Source organism: Pseudophryne corroboree, chromosome 1 (assembly GCF_028390025.1).
Source record: "Pseudophryne corroboree isolate aPseCor3 chromosome 1, aPseCor3.hap2, whole genome shotgun sequence".
Taxonomy (NCBI): Eukaryota; Metazoa; Chordata; class Amphibia; order Anura; family Myobatrachidae; genus Pseudophryne; species Pseudophryne corroboree.
In genome coordinates, this window is record NC_086444.1 from 944,089,424 (window position 1) to 944,113,967 (window position 24,544).

Consider the following 24,544-nt stretch of genomic DNA (forward strand, 5'->3'; position numbering starts at 1 on the left):
GGGCTGAATAATCAAGGTCTAAGTCATGTGTGAGCCGCGAGAAAAAGAAAAAGTCTTATATGCAACTTTGAAAGGTTAATTAGAAAAACACACAATAAAGTATAATCAAAGAGATGTCAAGTATAACTTTAATAGAGTGAGCTGGGAGCTGTATTAGTTTCCCTCATTTATCAATGTGCGGTCCTCTCTCCTCTATCAGTGTGAGTTGGGAGCTGTGTTATTCCCCCTCATATATCACTGTGCGGTCCCATCTCCTCTATAATGGTATCCATTCTCTAGATCGACCACACTTAGGTCGACAGTCATTAGATGGACCACTATTGGCTGACATGCAATAGGTTGACAGGGTTTCTAGGTCAACATGGTCATTATGTCGACATGACAAATGGTCGACATGAGTTTTTCACTTTTTTTAACTCTTTCAAACTTTACGATCCACGTGGACTACAACTGGGTAACCTTGCCTGCGAGGGAACACGGTGCACTAATTGGGGTTCCCGGTCACTCTACGAGAAAATGACACATTTTTTTAAACCATGTCGACATTTTGCTATGACGACCTTGCTCGTGTCGACCTAATGCTTGTGTCAACCTATTTTGGGTGTCGACTTAGTTACTGTCGACCAATAGTGGTCAACCTAGACACTGTCGACCTAAGTGGGGTCGACCCTATGAACCACACCCTAAATTAGAGACATGTCAGTATGAGCTAGTAAAATGTGTCACTTCCAGCACCCCTCTATCCCTCCAGTCCAGTCACATGCCCCCCCCCCTGGTATCCACTCTTGCTCCTTGTGTCCCCACCAGCCACAAGTCCTCTGTGCCTCCTGTGTCTATTCAGCCTCCAACCCCTGTAGTGTAACTTCTGCGAGATATGTTTTTTCTATCCAGTTTCCAGAAGAATTCTCCTGCAATTACAATTACAGCGGTTGGGTGGGTGCACAGGGCAGTCAGGCACACACACATACAAGGCGTGACAGCTTCAGGGATGAGGCGGGGGGGCAGAGCTGCAAAGGCAACTGGGCATGCACAGTCTCTCTCTCCATGTACAGTTCACCATCTCTATCACTATCTTCTTGCGCATGTGCAGAACGGTGAATGCTGCCCGATCAGAACTAAAAGATCTATTTACTAAGCATCAGGTGGAGATAAAGTGGACGGAGATAAAGTACCAGGCAATCGCCTCCTAACTGTCATTTTTCAAACCCAGCCTGTGACATGCCAGTTAAGAGCTGATTGGCTGGTACTTTATCTCCGGCCACTTTATCTCCATCCAAGGCTTAGTAAATAGACCCCTAAGCTCCTATCATGGCAAACTGATCAACAGTAACTGATCTGGTGGTGGCGGGCTGCATTCCATTGTTTTTAAAAGAGTAAACTTGGTCTGGAAAAGGATGCGTTATGAGCCGTGAGTTTGACATGTTTGCTCTAGTACAGTGGTTCTCAACCTCGGCCCTCAAGTACACCCAACAGTTCATGTTTTCCAGGTCACCTAGCTGGTGCACAGGTGTATTCATTACTCACTGACACATTTTAAAAGACCAACAGGTGGAGCAAATTATTTCACTTGTAATCCTGTGAAGAGACCTGGAAAACATGAACTGTTGGGGGTACTTGAGGACCGTGGTTGAGAACCACTGCTATAGTACAAGGACAAAGGAAGTGCAGAGTGCCTGTCCTTCTACAGAGGAAACTTGAACCAAATGCTCACTTTCGTTACTGTTGATTGCTTTATAATAAGGGTATTCTTTTAGGAGTTAAATTGTAACGGTGTATCATTTTGGTTTTATATCTTATTACAATTTTTTTAAACCCATCACTTTGGCCTTAAATTTGTTTAAATGCTGCATTCAATTACAGTTGTTGAATAAAAAACAATGTAGCCTTGAATACAACATTGATTCTAGTAAATAATAATTTCCACATTTAAAGTCAAACAATATTCAAAAACACGACAAACAATCCTCCAGCAGAGCCCTTTTCAGTGCTGCAGCAAGAAAGAGGATTTAGCGGAATACACCAAAATAAATGCAGCTGATGTGCTTTCAGTTACAGGTGTTAACAACCTCATTTCATCTTGGCTCATCTTATCAGCAGTAGATAAAATATATACATCCATTCAGCAGATAAATATGGACCTGTTTCTCTCAAATGGACCCAATATCAGGACACAGTGCAATTGTTTCTTGCAAGGTTAATCACACCTGACAATCATTCTATTAGTGGAAGAGAACTGGGCTGAGTAAATGGTTATCATCATACAATGCTGCACTCCATGTACACATATTTTTGAATGTCGGTTCCAATTTAGAGGCCTTTTGGAATCTAGTAAGACATTATACAGCTGAAAACCAATGAAATTATTCAACCATGTAAGAGACTTTTTAGCATTTCATTTTCATTTAAATGCCATTATTAGCTTTTCAAATGATAACTTAAATGTAAAAAAAAAAAAAAAATACCAAAAGGGCAAATTTGTTCAGCACAGTGGAACTACTGGAATACATACTATTTACCGGCGGCCAAGATTCTGGCAGTCAGTATACCGACAGCGGCATCCCGCCCGCCACTATGCCGGCAGCGGGGCGAGCGCTAGAAGGCCTCTTGCGGACTCGCTGTCCTCGCCTCACTGCAGGCACAGTGGCTTGCTGGCAGTGGTGCAAGTAGAAATATTTTCTTAGTGGTACTGAGGAAAAATAGGTGTGGTCATGTGTTTATGAGGGTGCGTGGTCACATGCTGCTAGTGGGAGTGGCTACATGACAATAGCGGTGTGGCCACACGACAGCCCCCTGTTTTGTTTTTTTATCTGGAGGTAAGGCTGAAAAAATATATATAGAAATGCGTCCAGTATAATAGAAATATATAGTGATACCTCCAGTATAATAGAAATATATAGTAATGCCCCCAATTTAATAACAATATATAGTAATGCCTCCATTATAACAGGAAAATACAGCCACTGTCGCACTCCCAGTAACCCTGACAAAGTGGGAGGAGCCGTTGTTGCTTTGTGGCACATTATAATTGTGGTAATGGCAAAGTGTGTGGCAGGTGGTACTGAGTACCCACTGCCAAATTCTTAAGGGTACTCCGTACCCAAGCGTACCCGCATGCTTGCACCGCTGCTTGCTGGACACCCACAGAGGGAGAAAAACCTGTTGCGCCGGCATTGCAGCGGCAGCATTTCACCGCGTGTCGGTATTCCGGCGTAGGCATTGTGACTCCCGAGCTACTCATACATAGTTCTGTCATTGATCATACTGTAGATGTGCGAGAGACAATAAGCTGGATAGAACAGATGCTGCATTGTATAACATGCACTTCTGCTAAGAATAACACTGCAACCTCTCCAACGTTTATCACAATAAATGCCAGACATTTTCACAAGTGACTTCAGTTCAGCACAGCACAGCACAGCACACAAGTGGCTAGCAAATATAGTGGCGTGATGTTTCATTCAGAGAACAGCATTACTTAATATGTAATGAATTTTGAGCAATTTCCTAACTCATATAACTGTCAATTGTTTGTAATTAATAAATTATTAAATGAAATGAGCAGGGTTTCACTGACTCAGTACACTGTGCAAAACATCACACATTTTCCCAGTCCACAACAAAGTCAATCTAGTTGCATGATTATTATTCATAGTCACAAATATTTCTAGAGCCAGATACTAATTCCGCTGCAGGGCCATCAGGCTAGTAGGTCAGGATCTCAGCTCTCCCAGCTGGTTAGGGAATATATAGTGTGGACTCGATGTATCATCCATCACTACTGAGAACCATCACTGTCAGTGGTCTGTCACATATTTGTCAATGGACTCAATAGTTTCATGTCTTAAATCAGGAACTGTCTATGTTTCTGTAATCCTTAAAGGGATTATCTCTATTCTTCTAATATTTGTCAAATAGTTATTGTTCTAGACATGAAAATGTAACAGGCTGCATTAAACTAAAAAAGGAAAAAGGATTTTAAAAAAAAGGCAGACAAGACTAATAAATATACTACAGGGACTGTGACTGCCTGTACAGCATGTGGCCTTTACTCATCAGTTCCTCTACATGCTTATCCAAACTTGTCTATTCTCCCAGAACGGCCGAGAGGCTCCCGAAAATCGGGTGACCCACCCGCCCCCCCCTTTTCCCGGAATAACAGGCAACTCTCCCACCCTGACAAGAAACCCCCTTCCCGGCTGCTCACTTAACAAGGAAAGTGGGCAGTCTGGGCACTGATGACATAATTCTGGGTGAATTGTGTCACCGTAGACATTCTCCCTGCTGTATAATGCCAGTTATCTTGTTATAGTCACCATGCCCCTGTACCACCGCCACCACCTCGCACCCTTTGATGCACCACACCCCCACACCGCTCTCAGCTGAGCCGACCAGGCTGCTCACTTCTGGAGAGATCAGTCCAAAAATCTGTAAGTATATGCTTATCGTGTGGTCCCAGTGTATAGCACCTTATATACAGTATATGCTGGGCCGGATAAAGGGCTACATGCACCTGGGCCTGAAAATGTTGGGCCTATGGACTATGGAAGAAGGGGAGGAGCTGTTTCCAGTGCTGTGTGCTTGTGGGCAGTGATTAAAACAGAAATTAAATTTTGATACTTGTGGTTAATAGGCAGCTGGTCATCATTATACTGCCATGACAATATGCCTATATTATGCGGAGGCCTGGACCTGTAGCCTCATCCACCCCATTGTTAATTTGACCCTGCATATATGTGCCTGTCAAGTATTTCAGTGGGACCTCTTTTTCCAATAGGGAAGTCAGTAAAACACATTATATGGCTTGGGTATGAGTTACCGGCGGTCGGAATGCTGGTGTTCAGTATACCAACACTGGCATCCCAACACCTGAAATCCCAACAGGGGTGAGCTACCTATGTGTTCCGTTACTCCCTAAGACTAACCTTCCCTTCCGCAGCCTAAGCTTAACCTCCGCCTTTGGTGCCTAATCCTAACCTCCCACGTTGTTGCCTAAACCTAACCCCTCACTTTTTCCGGCAGCCTAAACCTAACCCTCCCCCCCCATCCCATCCCCTGCCCTAAACCTAACCCTCCCACTATAATTATGGTTGGGATGCTGGCTGTTGGGATTTCGACATCGGTGTCCTGACCTTTTGGGGATACCGGCGTCTGTATTCTGATGGGTGTCCAGATTCCAGCGTTGGGATTCTGGCTGCCGGGATCCCGACAGCCGGCATCTTTATCAGATTCTTGTCATAGCTATGAATTCTGTGGGTTCTATGCTATTGGGTGGAAAGAATATGGATAATTTGCTTCCTGATGGAGACATAAGGTACCTTTACTCCATGATTGGGATGGCCGAGAGTCCTACTTTGCTCTCGGATGTGAAGGACTGTTCATTTTTTTTCTTGTACACTGGCACCCAAGATGGCTGCTTCACCTTTTGCATGCTCCTGATCATCTCCATAAAACAGCTTAAATTCACCACAACTGTCCTATGAATCATCATAAATATCCAAGGACTTACCTTTAACTTGTACTACTCTACGCGGACATCTCATCAAAACCAACGGAATGCATTCCTGCACTGAGATACACACTAGATTGAATCCTCTGCATACCTCCACTGAGAAGTCCTTCAGTGTAGCAGCTGCTGTACTCTGCATTGGACATCCCAGATAAGGTACTGTGGACTACAACCTATCTTTGGCTCCAACCAGCCCCTCACTTAGACATCATCCACCTCTGTTCTCTGAGCAACAAATAACTGACTTATTGCATTACTAATATCAGTATATTCAGGCTCTGAATTGCTGAAGGCTCACTGTTTCAAATCAGGATCCATTCCCCAGGACACGTTATCACTACTCCCACAAGAAATCTACTACAAAGGCCTCTCACACTGAGACTTTTCACACCTACACAGTAGGAATTGGCTTCTAACACCTTTCCACAAGACTGCCTATCCTAGGATAATTGACTAAATCAGCAGTCATTTTATTTATCACTTGCTTTAAATATACCCAATAGGTTATAGCAATAACTTTGTTCATAAACCCATTATAATTTTGGATCACATACCGAATTGGGGGAAAACAAAACACAAAAAGGAAAAAACAAACAAACAAACAAACAAAAAACACTGCTTTCTCTCCCTCTATTATCATCATATGCAGCTCATACTTATAGTAATCTGTCATTGATGACCAAATGTATACATATTCCTCCAGCTTCATTCTTTCACTCCACCCACCAAACTCTGCAGTTCCTATCACACCATCACAGGCTTCTATTCTCTAATCCCTTGGCATTTTAAAAAGAAAACACAGGCGCGTTCGTGGGAAGCGAGCAGGCCGGAAATTTATTTCCCCCGGTAACCACCTAAGTCCTTTGCCCACCTGCTCACCCCCATATTCAAAGAACAATGAAATAGAAGTGATACTCAAAAGACGGCCCTGTGTTTGGAAGAACAAAACTGTCAACTCTCGCTTTGTGACCCCCATACCCAGAGCTCCTGCACTTAACATAAAGAAAACTGAAGGCCCTCTGGTATGCCCAATCAGGTCAGTCCTTTGTAATGCCAGATCTATAAGAAACAAGACTGCAACAATTGCTGACCTTATTGAATCTGCAGATCTAGCCTGTATTACAGAAATCTGGCTAGATGAAAATGCAGCACCTATATTGGAGGCTGCGATCCCAACAAACTACTCTGTCATCCACAACCCAAGACTGGACTGCAGGGGTGGCGGGGTGGCTATCTGCTTCAAAAAAGAACTTAAACTTAGGGTCCACCCTACTGAAATTACTCGCTCATTCGAGTGCATTGCTGCCCGGAGTTCGACAGGATTAGGTTTCAGAGTACTTCTCATTTACCGGCCCCCAGGAGATGTAAAGATATTTCTACAAGAAATTGCAGACACTGTTGCTGGCCTGGTTCTGGAACATCAAAGATGGCTCATCCTCGGGGATTTCAATGCATGTGTGGATGATGAGCTCTCACGCCTTGGCCAAGACCTCCTGTGCACAATGAATGGTCTGGGCTTCACACAGGTCATTCCTTCTGCCACACATAAAAGTGGCCACACTCTCGATCTTGTCTTTCAGATTGGATTAGAAGTCACTGACCTAAAAATAAACCCAGTCATCTGGTCAGACTACTACTCCCTTTGGTCCTCAGTTGCAACCCCTCAAATAAGATCTCTGCCCTTGGAGTTGACCAGGTATCGTCCAAGGAGGGGTATAACTCCCCAGGCTCTTGCAGCAAATCTGGATCTCTCTGCTATACTAGGTGCTAGGTGCCTGTGAAGATCCTTGTTCCCTAGTCCGTTATTATAATAGGGATGTTATGGCTGCAATTTATATCGCCCCTGTGCGTATAAGACCTCGTAAACCACAACATCAAACTCCATGGTTCGACAACAGTGTTAGTGAGCTCAAGAAAAGGGGGCGTAGACTGGAAAGACGATGGAGGAAGACTAACCTAGTGGATGACAAAATTAAAATAATAAAGCATAACAAAGAATATCAATCGACAATCACTCGTAAGAAATCACAGTTCCTGTCAAATGAGATCACAGCAGCAAACAATAGGCCAGCTCAACTTTTCCGCACAGTGGAGATGCTTTGCAAGCCAGCATGCCTGCAGACTGATGGAACCCTCTCCCAGGCAAGATGCAACGAGTTTTCAAACTTCTTTGCAGATAAAATATCCACCATCCGGGCTGGAATCTCCACAGTGCCATCAAAGGAGTGCCAAACTACAAAGCCTGCCAATATAAGCTACCTGCCTTCATGGACCAGCTTTGACCCAGTGGGCGTAAAGTACACTGCTGAAATTGCTCAGATTTTGCGTCCCACCACCTGTGATCAGGACCCGGCCTCAACCAAGCTTCTAATAGGTTGTATGGATATAAATGGTCCTGTCTTTGCAAAAATTGTTCAATGCTCTTTGCAGACAGGCATTTTTCCTGGACCCCTAAAGGAAGCAATTGTTAGACCGCTTATTAAAAACCTAATTTAGATCCCGACTGCATGACCAACTTCAGACCGGTATCAAACCTTCCTTTCCTAGGAAAGGTTATTAAGAAAGTGGTTGCAAATCAACTGGAAACCCGCCTGACAACCCATGATATTTATGATCAATTCCAATCAGGATTCAGGAGAAGACATAGAACTGAAACAGCCCTGGTGTGTGTGTTAAATGATCTTCTGATGGCAAGAGACAGAGGTGACTGTTCAATATTAATCCTTCTTGATCTCTCGGCAGCATTTGATACCGTGGACCATGGGCTTCTGATTGAGCGACTGATACATTTCTGTGGTCTGGATGGCACAGTCCTTAACTGGTTCAAATAATTTCTCACAGGCAGGTCACAGAGAGTATCATCTGGATTATACTCATCACCACCAGTGCCATTGCCATGTGGTGTCCCACAAGGTTCTATACTATCCCCCATGCTTTTTGCAGTATACATGCTCCCATTGGGCAAAATAATCAGGCGCCATGGCTTGGTCTACCACTGCTATGCAGATGATACACAACTGTACTTGTCCTTTGCTCCGGGCACTGATAACCCAATAACAACCCTAAATGGCTGTCTAACTGAGCTACAGGAGTGGATGAGCGCCAGTTGGCTGCGACTGAACCCGGATAAAACAGAGTTCCTTATGATACGACCGCAACATCAAAGGAAAAGACTGCAGCATAGCCAACCAACTGGACTTACACTCTGGGATTCAGAATTACAGACCAGTGATCGTGTGCGGAATCTTGGCATTGTCCTGGATGGTGGCTTGACACTTAAACATCAGATATCAGCCACATTCAAATCCGCAACCTTTCATAGCCAGAATCAAGCACTTAATTCCCTCAGATGATCTGCCAAAAGTCATACATGCATTTGTATCATCTCGATTAGACTACTGTAATGCCCTCTACCTTGGTCTCCCAGCAAAAGAATTGCACCGCTTACAGCTGGTGCAAAACACAGCTGCCAGGCTGTTAACCAACCAGCCCCGTTCTAGCCACATAACACCCATCCTCTACTCCCTTCACTGGCTGCCTGTACGATGGCGAATCATCTTCAAGATTGACTTACTGAGTTTCAAAGCATTACATGACCAGGGCCCAAGGTACCTGAAGCAGCTTCTGTCCCCATACTGCCCCACTCGATTACTGCGATCTGTAGATGAGGGACTTTTAGCAGTACCTAGAATCTCCCGTAATTCATCTGGGGGTCGAGCTTTTAGTCATGCGGCTCCGACTCTATGGAACTCAGTTCCCTGCACAGTGCGAGAGGCCCCAACTATAGAATCCTTCAAACGTAGACTCAAGACTTTCCTGTTTACTCAAGCATTTCCATAATGTCCCTTTTAGTATCTTCATGCTTCTGTATTTTATGAAAATGTACTTCATTATTTTCTATACTATATTATGCTATGTATCTGTTAAGCGCCTTGAGTCCTATTGGAGAAAGTGCGCTATACAAATATTTTTTTTATTATTATTATTATTATTATTATATACAGAGAGTCTAATATTTCCATATCAAGGGGATTTTTGGTCCTATTCTACTTACTTGTTAAGCACAATGGGTTCTATGGTTAAACAATGGAAGTATGGCAGTACTTGTTATCCTACTAGTGACTGTGCGTCCTATGCTGCAGGATCAGCAGTGTTATTCATACTGTATGCGCTTGTCAGGAGGACTGTGACAACTCATCATTCTCTTTCAGGGGCCTAGTCATTGTAATCTCTGGTGGCCTGTGGAATTCAAGTTTATAACATCCCTGTGGAATTCAAGTTTATAACATGCCACATGTTGGAGCCTGAAGAATGGACAGCAACCACATTTGGACTCCAGTAGTGAATGGGCCCATTACATAAAACAAGTGGAAGCTATTGTTTCGGCATGAATAAAAGGCCTGCTTACCTTAATGAACAGGCCCCTCAAAGAGCAAAGGACCTCTATCAAAACATTTGTGCTGTGCCCTTAAAATGGCACCATGGAAGAACTTCTCGTCAGTAGCCAAAATGCCGCCTGGTATAATTATATCAAAGTTTGCAGACGTAATTCAGAATATATCATAACCAGCTTATAAACAAGCTGTCACAGTAACATATTTGGGAAACGGACAAGTGAGGAAATAACAGAAATGTGTCGCCATTTACCAATCCTTCCTTCCCAAGAGCATGTAACTTATAGTCAATTATGTTTCTCAGTTCTATTTTTAGCGATGAGGAATCTTGTGGCTCCCAGATCAGTTTTTTTGCTCCTAGTAAAAGTCCTGTGTGTGTGCTATGACAGCACTGACACTGCAGCCACCTCCCGTAACTACTGCAATTATTGCACATGAGAAAGGGGCACAAATACCTTTACACCATTGCATCTGCACATGTGAATTATCATGTAACACTGCTCGCTGCAGACTAGATTACAGGCAAACACACTCAGCTGGTGGTTATTAAATTCATTATTAGAATTAAGATTTCCAATACACGATGCAGAGTACCCACAAGGCATGTCTCTAAATGTCACCAGCTGACATTGCTGTCTTTAATGCCTAAGGCTTTTCTAGCTGATATAGTATATAGCGCACGTGACTTGCACATCTAAGAATATGTAAAATCCTAGCCTCCATAAAAATAGAATAAAAGTGGTCTAGTAATCAGCACACAACGAATTGCCTACTTTCCTCGATGTATGACAGACTATGGAATATGCTTCAGATGCAATAAAATTAAAACAGGTGGCTCATCTGTTATCTTTGAGAGTAAAGAGGCTTTCCATAATGCATACCTGTCGGCCACACACAGTTTTTGCAACCATTTTATGTCCGAAATCAGTGCTAAAGACAATGCAGCCAATTAATGTTTAATATAAATTAGTGACATCACTGACCCAAACAAATCAAAATACACAGCTAGTGTGATACCCCCAAACCAGAAGCGTTTCCCCAGCATGGAAGGGGTTAACGAGTTAGGACTCTGTAAATCCCCTGGAGATGAAGAAAATCCCTAGTCACAGGGTGGCAAGGCTCCTTATCCTGTGTACAACAACACCTCCAACCTACAATACAAAAAGGGACAGAAGCGCCTTTCTGTTGCAAGTAGAATATTGACACCACCACAGTGCGTAGGTTCATAATATGAGTGGACCCGTACCATACAGATGTGTCCTCATACATCCTTGCTGGAATCATGCTAAACAGCCCTTGAAGTTGCGCCATGCCGTGGCAGGACTCGGTTGCGCCGAGCGTCTTTTTTGCATTTTGTTCCGCAAAAATGAGTCTTAAGGGGGGTACACACGGAGCGATAATCTAAGCAATCTGACTAGATTGCTTAGATTTTCAGCAACATCGCTCCGTGTGTAGCCCCCTCAGCGATAGCGATGCGCGGCCCCGCACATCGCTATCGCTGCTGCTAGATTGGCCTGCATGCAGGCCAATCTAGCGGGTCGCTCACTTCACCCGCTGTGTGAAATGAGCGGCCCCCCCGTCTCCCCCCGCACGCTCAGCACAGATCGCGCTGTGCTGAGTGCCGGGAGAGATGTGTGCTGAGCGGTTCGCTCAGCACACATCTCTCCCAAATCAGGCCGTGAGTACTGGCCTTTAGATGCACAGTTGTGTAATAGGATGCACAAGCAGCTTCTGCTGATAAAAATGATATGCAGAATGCCTATATTCTGAATGTAATTGTAAAGTGCAATGGAATTTGCTGCGCTATATAAGAAACTGTTAATACATAAATAATAATTGCAGCTCTATCTGCATACAAAATGCTATGGTACGTGGCATTTCAGATGTAAATACAGTCGCAGTTACACACAGAATATAGGCATGCTGCATATCATTTTAATCAGCAGAAGCTGCGTGTCTGTCCTGTTACACCACTGTGCATCTAAGACGCATTTTCACGCAGAAAATGCATATAAAGACGCTCAACGCTACCGAGGCACATGGCACTCATGCATTATGTGTAACGCGATTTGTAGCGCACGGAGCAGAGATAAAAGAGGACACATCTGTATATGATACAAAAAAAAGGCTTATCTAAGGTTCTTTCAATGATCCACATGAAGTCACCAAACATGTGAAGTTTCGAGAATTTTTAATACAGATCCAGAACACATAAAAGATAAAATACAAAATACACGAATCTGAGGCCATTACCCCTGAGGAAGTCAGATGGATGAAGCACAGTTCCTCCAAGACGAAACGCATTGGGTGATATCTGCTAGTATTCAGATAAGCTTCTTTATCTCTGAATTCATGTACGGGCATTTGCTAAATGTTCCTGTGTTTGTAATGTAAATTGACTACACTATGTTCGTGTTTTTTGTATGTTATCTTTTATGTGTTCTGGATCTGTATTAAAGATTCTTGAAACTTCACATGATTGGTGACTTCGGAAACCAGACGGAACCTGGTGAAGGCGGAGCTTGAGAAGCCCAGAGAGACGCTTGGAAAACAAAGGGGTCGATGTATTATAGCGCTTCCTGCTGCGCTTCTTTATCAAGGTGAATCAGGAAGTAGTAGAGATGCGATGTATAAACATATCGGATACCGGAGTGGGGTAGTGAAAACTCCCCTCTCTGGTGATCCCCACCAGAGCGCACAGTGATTAAGCCTAGTGCTGATGTGCTGTGTCTCTCCTCCCGGTTGGCTCACTGGGTATCCACAGGATCTTGCTACTATCGCAAGATTTCCTATGCAGCCTGGAGTCGGCAGCCGCCACAGCCAGGTACAGAGCTGTTCCTGAAGATGTTGAAATTGATAGCTGCAGTTGTCGGAAAAGTCATGTGCCACACATCTCCACAGTAATACATGGGAGAGAAGCAGTATCAGTGCATATGACGTGCACTGATACCACTTTTCTCCCACAAATTTTTACCATCTACCCCATTGAGAGGGAAGGAGGCACGCTGAACTGCTGCAGTTGATGGGCCACATGTGGAGCAGGGCTGCTGCAGATTGATTCAGGGCTACAGCCTGGAGCCGCTTCTGAAAGGCTGCTAAAAGGACACAGGTTGGGTGAGCTGCTGAAAGGGTGGGATGAGCTGCTGGAAGGACACAGGTGGGGTGAGCTTCTGGAAGGACACAGATAGGGTGAGCTGCTGGAAGGATTCAGGTGAGGTGAGCTGCTGAAAGGACACAGGTGGGGTGATCTGCTGGAGGGTGGGCCGAGCTGCTGGAAGGACACAGGTGGGGTGATCTGCTGGAAGGTGGGGTGAATTGCTGGAAGGACACAGGTGAGGTGAGCTGCTGGAAGGCGAGGTGAGCTGCTGGAAGGACACAGGTGCGGTGAGCTGCTGAAAGGACACAGGTTGGATGAGCTGCTGAAAGGACACAGGTTGGGTGAGCTGCTGGAATGACTCAGGTAAGGTGTGCTGCTGGAAGGTGGGGTGAGTTGCTAGAAGGATTCAGGTGAGGTGAGCTGCTGGAAGGACACAGGTGGCGTGATCTGTTGGAAGGTGGGGTGAGTTGCTGGAAGGACACAGGTGGGATGAGCTGCTGGAAGGTGGGGTGAGCTGCTGGAAGGACTCAGGTGAGGTGAGCTGCTGGAAGGTGGGGTGAGCTGCTGGAAGGACTCAGATGAGGTGAGCTGCTGGAAGGTGGGGTGAGCTGCTGGAAGGACTCAGGTGAGGTGAGCTACTGGAAGGTGTGGTGAGCTGCTGGAAGGACACAGGTGGGGTGAGGTGAGCTGCTGGAAGGACACAGGTGAGGTGAGCTGCTGAAAGGACACAGGTTGGGTGAGCTGCTTAAAGGACACAGGTGGGGTGAGCTGCTGAATGGACACAGGTTGGGTGAGCTGCTGAAAGGACACAGGTTGGGTGAACTGCTGGAAGGACTCAGGTGAGGTGAGCTGCTGGAAGGACTTAGGTGAGGTGAGCTGCTGTAGGGTGGGGTGAGCTGCTGGAAGGACTTAGGTCAGGTGAGCTGCTGGAAGGTGGGGTGAGCTGCTGGAAGCATTCAGGTGAGATGAGCTGAAGGAAGGACACAGGTGGGGTGATCTGCTGAAAGGACACAGGTTGGGTGAACTGCTGGAAGGACTCAGGTGAGTTGAGCTGCTGGAAGGACACAGGTGAGGTGAGCTGCTGAAAGGACACAGGTGGGGTGAGCTGCTGAAAGGACACAGGTTGGGTGAGCTGCTGAAAGGACACAGGTTGGGTGAACTGCTGGAAGGACTCAGGTGGGGTGAGCTGCTGGAAGGACACAGGTGAGGTGAGCTGCTGGAAGGTAAGGTGAGTTGCTAGAAGGATTCAGGTGAGGTGAGCTGCTGGAAGGACACAGGTGGCGTGATCTGTTGGAAGGTGGGGTGAGTTGCTGGAAGGACACAGGTGGGATGAGCTGCTGGAAGGTGGGGTGAGCTGCTGGAAGGACACAGGTGCGGTGAGCTGCTGAAAGGACACAGGTTGGATGAGCTGCTGAACGGACACAGGTTGGGTGAGCTGCTGGAATGACTCAGGTGGGGTGATCTGCTGGAAGGTGGGGTGAATTGCTGGAAGGACACAGGTGAGGTGAGCTGCTGGAAGGTAGGGTGAGCTGCTGGAAGGGCTCAGGTGAGGTGAGCTGATAGAAGGTGTGGTGAGCTGCTGAAAGGACTCAGGTGAGGTGAGCTGCTGGAAGGTGGGGTGAGCTGCTGGAAGGACTCAGATGAGGTGAGCTGCTGGAAGGTGGGGTGAGCTGCTGGAAGGACTCAGGTGAGGTGAGCTACTGGAAGGTGTGGTGAGCTGCTGGAAGGACACAGGTGGGATGAGCTGCTGGAAGGTGAGGTGAGCTGCTGGAAGGACACAGGTGAGGTGAGCTCCTGAAAGGACACAGGTTGGGTGAGCTGCTTAAAGGACACAGGTGGGGTGAGCTGCTGAAAGGACACAGGTTGGGTGAGCTGCTGAAAGGACACAGGTTGGGTGAGCTGCTGGAAGGACTCAGGTGAGGTGAGCTGCTGAAAGGACTTAGGTGAGGTGAGCTTCTGGAGGGTGGGGTGAGCTGCTGGAAGGACTTGGGTGAGCTGAGCTGCTGGAAGGTGGGGTGAGCTGCTGGAAGGACACAGGTGAGGTGAGCTGCTGAAAGGACACAGGTTGGGTGAGCTGCTGAAAGGATACAGGTTGGGTGAGCTGCTTAAAGGACACAGATGGGGTGAACTGCTGAAAGGACACAGGTGGGGTGAGCTGCTGAAAGGACTCAGGTGAGGTGAGCTGCTGGATGGTGGGGGGAAATGCTGGAAGGACTTAGGTGAGCTGCTGGAAGGTGGGGTGAGCTGCTGGAAGGACACAGGTGAGGTGAATTGCTGGAAGGTGGGGTGAGCTGCTGGAAGGAGAAAGGTGAGATGAGCTGCTGAAAGGACACAGGTTGGATGAGCTGCTGAAAGGACACAGGTATAGTGGGCTGCTGAAAGGACACAGTTGGCTGAGCTACTGGAAGGACTCAGGTGAGGTGAGCTGCTGAAAGGTGGGGTGAGCTGCTGGAAGGACACAGGTGATGTGAGTTGCTGGAAGGTGGGGTGAGCTGCTGGAAGGAGACAGGTGAGATGAGCTGCTGAAAGGACACAGGTTGGGTGAGCTGCTGACAGGACACAGGTATGGTGGGCTGCTGAAAGGACACAGGTTGGGTGAGCTGAGCTATTGGAAGGACTCAGGTGAGGTGAGCTGCTGGAAGGTGGGGTGAGCTGCTTGAAGGACACAGGTGAGGTGAGCTGCTGGAAGGTGGGGTGAGTTGCTGTTAGGACACAGATGGGGTGAGCTGCTGAAAGGACTCAGGTGGGGTGAGCTCGGACATTTTGGGAGATGTTCTGAAGAGACACAGGATAGCCGTGTATAGGACAGCACATCAGATAACCATTCTTTAAACTTTGCAAGTTAGATGTATGGTAGGAAAACATACAGCATTATACAGTAGCAGCTGAATAAATGAAGACTGACAGACAGTAATGGGACAGTTCTATTACATGACAAATCACATTCACACTGATGTGCACATAATCTACTTTGAAATGATGTCATGTCTGCCAGAAGTAAAACACATTTCTTGCTCAAATTACCATAAAATAATATGCATCTAAATATTAGCAAAGCAAATTAACAATCTTCCAAATCACTATTCCAGTGAACCATTAACCAATTCAGCTCCACAGTTTGAGTTTTGTAAGACAGACAGGGGACCATTTAAGTAGAGGAGAACAGCCATTTTGAAATGTTCACCTGAGAAAGTATTTTTCTCAGCTTCTCTCAATTTTAAAAAGCGATTTACAAAGGAGAAATCAGATAACCTATTTTATACTGCTTACTGACGCCCACATAGACATATATGGGGACAGCTTACTGAGTCTAATTAACAAAAGGGATTATTCAGGTTTGTTAGCAATCCAAAAAAACAAGCAAGTGGTGCAAAACCATGTTTCACTGCAGGTGGGGCAGATGTAACATGTGCAGAGAGATAAAGATTTGGGTGGGTTATATTCTTTCTGTGCAGGGTATACACTGGCTGCTTAATTTTTACACTGCAATTAAGATTTCACTTTGAACATACCCCACCCAAATCTAAATATCTCTGGACATGGTACATATGCCCCACCTGCAGTGCAACATGGTTTTGCCCAGTTGCTTGCTTTTTTGGTCTGTTAACAAACCTGAATAAGGCCCAGTGTCAGGATGGTTTTCGCTATATCTGCCAATGGGAGACCAGTGGAGCCAAAGAGACTTCACTGGGTCCCCTGTAGGTCAAATCTTTAGTCGCATGTGTAGCCACCCTTCACTGTCAAAGTTAGGCAATGTGACAGGATTGAGGTCCTAATTCAGACCTGATCGCTCCTCTGCGAGTTTGCAGAGGTTTGCGATCAGATAGTCGCCGCCCAGACAAAGTGAATATCCGCCCTCTGCAAGTCTGCATACGCCGTGCGAAAAGCACCAGTCAGCTGCAAATCCGTTTGCAACTCACTCACCATTGAATGATTTTCCACTGTGTGCTGTCTGTGCGTATACCAGGACCTACTCCTACAGTGCAAAAAAAACAGGCTGATCGTGCCGGAACTGACGTCACACACCCTCCCTGAAAACGCTTGGGAATGCCTGCGTTTTTCCTGACACTCCCATAAAACGGCCAGTTACCACTCCCAAATCAATTTGCGTATGCCTAGTGATCAGAAAAGACACTGGATTATTTTTCAGTTTGGCCTCGCGCATGCGCACTATGAACCATATGCATGCGCAGTCGATCGATAATCGGCCACCTTGCGAAGTCGCAATTCAGGTCTGAAATAGGCCCTATATTTACAATATAGGCCAACTAGAAAAATAATGTCAAATATTTTTACTTTTTTTATTATAAATTTCCATTTTTACTAGTCTTTACCAAGCATCTACTGTTTGCAGGAATTGTTGCTGGACGGAGGGGGAGATCAGATACAGATGGAGCCAGTCAAATCGTGGCTCCATCTGTGCCTGGGCACGCCTACCGCCGTGTCCGGGTCACGCACGCGCGTCCGTGATGCTCACTCGAATGGGAGCATCTTAGTGCGCTCCCGGCGTGACTAGGCAGACGGATCGCCTAGTCACGCCTGGTACACTGCTATGCGATGGAGCTGCCTCAGATGAGCTTGACTACTGTATTAATTCCTTTGTCATACATAATGAATCTTCAATCGGGTGTGATACAGAAGATTGACGTTAAAAAGATGGACAGTCATAAGGTCTACACCATAGGGTCGACAGTCATAAGGTCGATAGGGTCAAAGAGTCGACACACAAAAAAATTTGGGAATGTTATTTTGAGTTTTTAAACATTTTTTTACCCAAATTTGTTGAAATGCGTCCTCGCCTTGCCGCGCTTTGAGCTCGGGGGCTCGCTCTGCTCCGCTCGCTTGCACCAAGGTTACTAAAGGTAATAGTTTGTGACATGGATAGTAAATTTGTTGAAATGCGTCCCCTCGTGGGCTTGCTTCGCTCGTCACGCTTTGGGCTCAGCGTCTCGCTGCACTGTGCTTGCCACAGGGTTACTAAAGGAAATAGTTTGTGACATGGATAGTAAATGCAGCAAAAGTTGTTAAAACAGAGGGAAAAACAAGTGTTGACCATATTTGACCCTGTCGACCTTTTGACTGTCGACCTTTTAACTGTCTATCAACCACCTTCCCTTCAAACATACTGTATATACATCCCTACCATCATTATAAACCATTTGCATCCCCATGAAAAGTTTTGGGCAAACGAAGTCTGCAAAATAAAAATAGCAACAATGGGGGTCATTCCGAGTTGTTCGCTCGTTGCCGATTTTCGCTATACTGCGATTAGTCGCTTACTGCGCATGCGCAAGGTTCGCAGAGCGCATGCGCTTAGTTATTTTACACAAAAGTTAGGTATTTTACTCACGGCATAACGAGGATTTTTCATCGTTCTGGTGATCGTACTGTGATTGACAGGAAGTGGGTGTTTCTGGGAGGAAACTGGCCGTTTTCTGGGAGTGTGCGAAAAAACGCTGGCGTTTCTGGGAAAAACGCGGGAGTGTCTGAAGAAACGGGGGAGTGTCTGGGCGAACGCTGGGTGTGTTTGTGACGTCAAACCAGGAACGAAACTGACTGAACTGGTCGCAATGTAGGAGTAAGTCTGGAGCTACTCAGAAACTGCTAAGAAATTTCTATTCGCAATTCTGCTAATCTTTCGTTCGCAATTCTGCTAAGCTAAGATACACTCCCAGAGGGCGGCGGCTTAGCGTGTGCAATGCTGCTAAAAGCAGCTAGCGAGCGAACAACTCGGAATGAGGGCCAATGATCCCTGTAAGCTATAGCACAGCATTACATATCTCCCTGCAATGGAATGACTAGCAAAGTCAACAAAATTATGGATTTTTTTTAGTTTCATTCTGTAGTAGTTTAGTAAATAAATTGTAATATTGACTTGTATTTCATATATGTTAGTCAATTTGATGTAAAAGTAAATAATGAAACACAAATGTATAATGAAGAAACTATTTGTGCAGTACTGAGGCTTAAAAGGACTTTCTGAAGAGAAGAAAAAAGAGAAAATGTAAATACGGGTTGAAATGACAGAAAATGCTTACCCCGGAGTTTGTTCTTGGCTCACTGCTTTCTGGAAGAACCTTTGGGGAAAAGAAAACAAAAGATAAATGTTTGCGAAGACCATACAAAACACTCAGTTTCATAAACTTCTGCAACTTTTATTATTGTTATTTAGCTTACTATTAGATTATTGATTTTGTCCTTCAACTAGCTGCCTCAGTTCATTCCCCAGAAGAATTAGAGCCACATGAAGTAAATGATCAGAAACCATTCTAATTGGTACCCAATGTGTTATTCTGGTCATTTCTGTTCTAAAACCAGCAGTGATCCCACAACATGCTCCTCTGCCTTTTTCATTCTGCAGCGGGAGAAGCAAAAATCAATAGTACTGTAAAAAATGGATGAAAATGAATAGTTCATTAGCACTGAATAACCCAGCTTCCCCCAGCAGCTAGAGTGAGACACAAAGGTGCGTCCCAGCACAGCTACTGTCCACATTATTAAAATAAACGCTTGCATAAAGACTTGAGACAAGGGTATATTCTCCTCTGTGATCTATTTGCCGCTGCTTATTAAAGATTAAATTCGCTTCCACTTGTATATGACTTTATAATGGATATGCTTTCTTTTATGCAGATGTTCTGTTTGCACATTTTCCCTATTTAGTGTTGCTTTTCACAACTCCAATCCTCATTGGGACCACTTTAATGTTAAGTTTTTTGTTTTGTTTTCTCTACGCTTTTACTAATGTAGAACATTATGTTCAATTTGAATACTTCAGCTTAGCTGCTCATGTTTCATTGTTTACTGATGCCAGTGAAAGACAAACTAAGATACTCGCACGCTTACATTTATGAGTGTGAAATGATCTCTGATTACGCTTTAATACCCAAACACACTCATTCTCAAGTCCTATCCACATGATCTTTTCAGCATACACGGTAAATATAATATGACCACTATGCTCTGCAATAAATAATAGTGGTTCTGTTCACATACTGTAATGAATAATACAGAAGTACCGCCACAATCCTTTTTCAGTAGATGGAGGTGACCAGCAAAGCAAGTGATACCCACCAATAGCTTTTCAGACATTTAGGGATAAATTTACCAAGATAGGAGTTCTATTTAAGATGGGATGTTGCCCATATCAACCAATCAGATTCCAGGTATTATCTTCTAGAAGGTGCTAGATAAATGAGAAGTAGAATCTGATTGGTTGCTATGGGCAACATCCCATCTTAAATAGAACTCCCATCTTAGTAAATTTACCCCTTAGTCTGGTTGAACAGTGAGAAGCCTTACAGTCTATCTGGGAAACACACCATTTCTTTTTACACATTTTGGTCTCATCACTCTCTAGTCTAATACATACTCCTAGTATGACCAAAACGCTATGTTAGCAATATTTTAAATTCCACAAATAAGCCACCTGCTCAGCCCAAGTACTGTATGGTCAACCATGTGTGTGGCTGAATTTGACACTGATATTGGGCCTAATTCAGTAAGGACAGCAAAGACAGCATAAGACACTACACTGGACTGAGCAGCACAAGACAGCACTGGAATCGCCACCCCACTTTCCCTCCCGCACAGACACTGAGGACGGAGACACGTCCAGGGCCGTCTTTCCGTATGGACTCAATGGGCTCTTGCCCAAGGGCCCCAGGAGTATAAGGGCCCTAGGCTGATAGCTGAGGGTCCCCTCTTTCTAGGGGTACCAGATTTTTGAAAATCGGGCCAGGGGAACCAGAGATATCCGACTTCAAAGCAGTGGTCTCCATCCAAGCCTGTTAATTGCTCTACCCAGCCAGATATCTCAGATTCTGTTTGACTTACAGTTTTTCTGATGGTACTCTCCCCTTTTGGTGAACACTGGCAGCTTGTCTCTACTATGGCCAGAACCAGAGATATCAGCCTTCCAGCAGCTGGTCCCTGCTCCAGCTCCACACGCCTGGTATACAGTTTTATATTTTCGTTGGTGGATTGCTCTGGCTCCTGAACTCTGATCCCCAAGTCCCCAGTACCTCCTGAAAGGTGAGACTCTCTAGTGTTTTTATCCCATTGAAAGCTAAGAAATCTATTTCCAGGTACTGGAGATATCTGCAGTCAAGCAAGCTGTCCTCCCACCGGAAAATGATGAATATTAAGCCAACTCCACTATCCACCCCTCCCCTGCACATTAAAAACCCCCTACCATCCTGGAAGTTATGTACCAGGGCCCCTTCATTCAGCCCAATGCCACCTTCTACAGTTTAGTGTTCTCACTTCTGACCCATCTGTGCAGTAAAGGATTAATTAACAGAAATCACTGCTCCAGGTCCTACAGTACATGCTGAGCGACAGATAGAACACCCCCTGCCGCCCACGGGACATCAAAGCTGCCGCTGATAGCACCCCCAACCCCTACCGCTGGAGGATAGGTAGGGGCCCCAGTGCATTGTTGTGCCCAGGGGCCCACACTGCTGTTAAGACGGCCCTGGACACGTCCTCTCGTTACACTCTCCGGGACGAAAGTGAAAATGGCGGCGACGCGCGGCTCCTTATATGGGATCCAAACCCCATGAGAATCCGACAGCGGGATGATGACGTTTTGCCTCGTTCTGGTTTCCGAGTCAGGCGGGAAAACCCGAGCCGGGCTCGTATCCGGGCTCGGGTAGTGAAGTTTGGGGGGGTTCGGTTCTCAGGGAAACGAACCCGCTCATCTTTAGCAGAGAGAGTTGATTTGGTAGGTTATTTTGTTTCTGTGCAGGGTAAATACTGGCTGCTTTACACTGCACTATAGATTTCAGTTTGAATCATACATGCCTACCTTGCTGCACCCTCCTCCGGGACATGGCAGCGTGGTAGGCTAATGAGGGCGTGGCCAGCAGCAATGGGGGCAGTCTGGGGGCCGTGACTTGTGGGGAAAGTGGGCAGTCCAGGGGCGTGGCAACGCGAACGTGGCATCATGGCCCCGCCCCCCCACTAGACAGTGCCGAGAAAACTGGCACTGAATAGCAGGGGGCAGAGCTATGGTGACGCGACTCAGCGTGAATCGCATCATCATATCCCCCTCGGACCGCCCTCTTGTTCTCTGTTGTGGGCGGCCGAAAAGGGTTGCGGGGGGTGGCCAAGGGTGGGTGCGGGGGGCTGCCTGGGAAAGCGGTAGACTTGCCCACCTTTCTGGGGGCCGGGAGGAACACCCAATTTTCTGGAGCCTACCGGCCATTCCGGGAGGGTAGGCAAGTATGGTTTGAACACACCCCACCCAAATCTAACTTTCTCTGCATGTTATATCTGCCCCCCACCTGCAATGCACATGATTTTGCCTGTTAGCTAGCAAATTTGTTGCCGTGATCAGATCTGAATTAGGCCCAAAGTTGTTTTGTCCCCTTCAGGAAAGTATTTTTTAATTTCAGAAATAAGGGAGGCAGTATGTACAGCTGCATAAAGTGTCCAAAGGTTTTGTTATTACTATAGGTTTGTAGCTAAGTCCATTCCACTCACTCCAGTGCATGAAACGGGATCCGGTCTTTAGATCGACAGTAAGTAGGTCGACACTGTCTAGGTCGACCACTATTGGTCGACAGTAAGTAAGTCGACAGGGACTCTAGGTCGACATGTTCTAGGTTGACATGAGATCGTAAAGTATTGAAAAGTTCAGACACTGTGGACCTAAGTCTAATCTACCTAACATACCACACCCGCATGAAACACACAAATAGAAAATCTCATACATAGTATGTAGAATATGTGCCAATAAAAATAAGTGCTAATGTTACATTTCTGCCTTTAATCCCACCAGACAAATTTTAACCGATTTTGGTGCTCATTTATCAACGAGTGATAAAACTCTTTACATATGATAAATGGTGCTCCAGCAAATCAGCTCCTAACTGTCATGTGTTCAGCTTCTAACTGTCATGTGTTTGAACGCTGACAGTTGGGAGCTCATTGGCTGGAGCACCACTTATCCTACACAACGAGTTTTATAATTCACAATGAGTTTTAATTCTCATTGATAAATGGGCCCTCTTCCAAATTCATCCAGTGGACAGCCCAGAACAGGCTCTTTGTGTCAAAGTTCTGCCCAGCGTACACCAACGGGAGGACCAACTGGGACCCCAACCCCCTAGTACGACTTCTGGAATCCAGTGTTACCCTCTGTGAAGTTTTCTTCTAAATCCATCCAGTGCAAGGCCCAGAACAGGGTCCCTGGATCAAAGTTCTGGCTGGCGCATTACACCATATGGTCCCACCGGGACCCTTACCCCCCTAAAACCTGTGTGTCTCTCTAGACCAAAAAGTTCTCATTAGATGTTACACAGGACCCAGACACCTATGAGGGGAGGAGAAAAAGATGGGATCCCTAGGTCACTTACAGCTCTCTCCCACCTCTTCTCTGGTTGGGAAACTCCATCAGTAGCTCATGATACTCCTGTGTCTATGCCTACACTGCACACTGTCCTGCTTGCATTCTGGCTGCCTGGTTCTGCTGCTGTGCAAGACAGAGAGATAGTGATGTTAATGTGCTTTGACTGAGGGGCTCCCTGACAGAGGGGGGCATGGGGTACAGTATCCCCTGTGCTCACTCCCTTAATCTGGCTATGCCTGGGAGAGGCTTGTGATGAGACACTGTGATTCAATGACTGTAAGTACTGTGCCTGTGTTTGTGGTAGGGGCATTAGGTCCTACCACTCTGAAAGAGGGAATCTATTATGTTTAATTAGTGCCCATATGGGCTAGGATTTATTTTTATGTTTTGTTTTTATACTGCACAATAAAACTAGCCACTGTTAGATTGCACGAAAACCCTGGACTGGTTTGATGTTTTCCTGGCTGCTGTGTGTTTGGAGGTGCCAATCTACCACAGGAGAGGACAACCTCACCCTCATCTCTACACGTTTCAAAATTCTGCCAAAAACCATTTGCTATACATCTCTTCTAATTGTGAAAAAAAACCACTGTGTATCCTAAATTAATGCTTCCTGGGTAAAATATCTAAATTATTATATTACATAAATATATTACAATGATAATTCAACAGACTAATAAGAGGCATTCACTTGCTTAGTGTATACTGAGCACTAATGTGTACCTAAGTCAAATAGCACATTAGGCATTATTAGGAGCCTATGTCCCAGGGGCAGATTAAGACAGGAAGGAACCTGTATGCATCCTTCTATTTCACTCTGTCACTGTGTCAGAGTCTACTGCGCATGCACAGAAGCTATGTTTATTGTCATTTCTAATCTGATTTGCGCAGCGCCTTGGGACACCAGAGAGGTAAGTATAGTATACTAAAGGGGTGCACCCTTTATAGATACACCACTATACTGTATGTCACGTTGCAGTTCAGGATTACCAAGGTACTGTACAGTACTCACTGCTGCAGCAGCTGCTAATGTGGCAAAATGTCACTTCTCTCATACGGTATTATTAGTAGTGATTCAACATGGAAAGAAAATCTAATGGATGCCTTATGGTTAAGAAGATTTTATGAGTTTATATGCTTAAAAGCAGATACTGTAAATCAGTACCATATGTCAACATACTAAACATTCGAAA

General features: G+C 45.5%; 1 protein-coding gene across 6 annotated transcripts in view; it reads right to left on the reverse strand.

The window, feature by feature from the left end:
- Positions 1-24,544, reverse strand: part of INPP4B (inositol polyphosphate-4-phosphatase type II B) — a 1,055,719-nt gene that overhangs the window by 575,045 nt on the left and 456,130 nt on the right. For all 6 annotated transcript variants that reach the window (XM_063920402.1, XM_063920401.1, XM_063920400.1 and 3 more), the window contains one exon: positions 19,036-19,074. In XM_063920402.1, the coding sequence (XP_063776472.1) occupies positions 19,036-19,074 (39 nt within the window). The remainder of the gene's footprint in view (positions 1-19,035; positions 19,075-24,544) is intronic.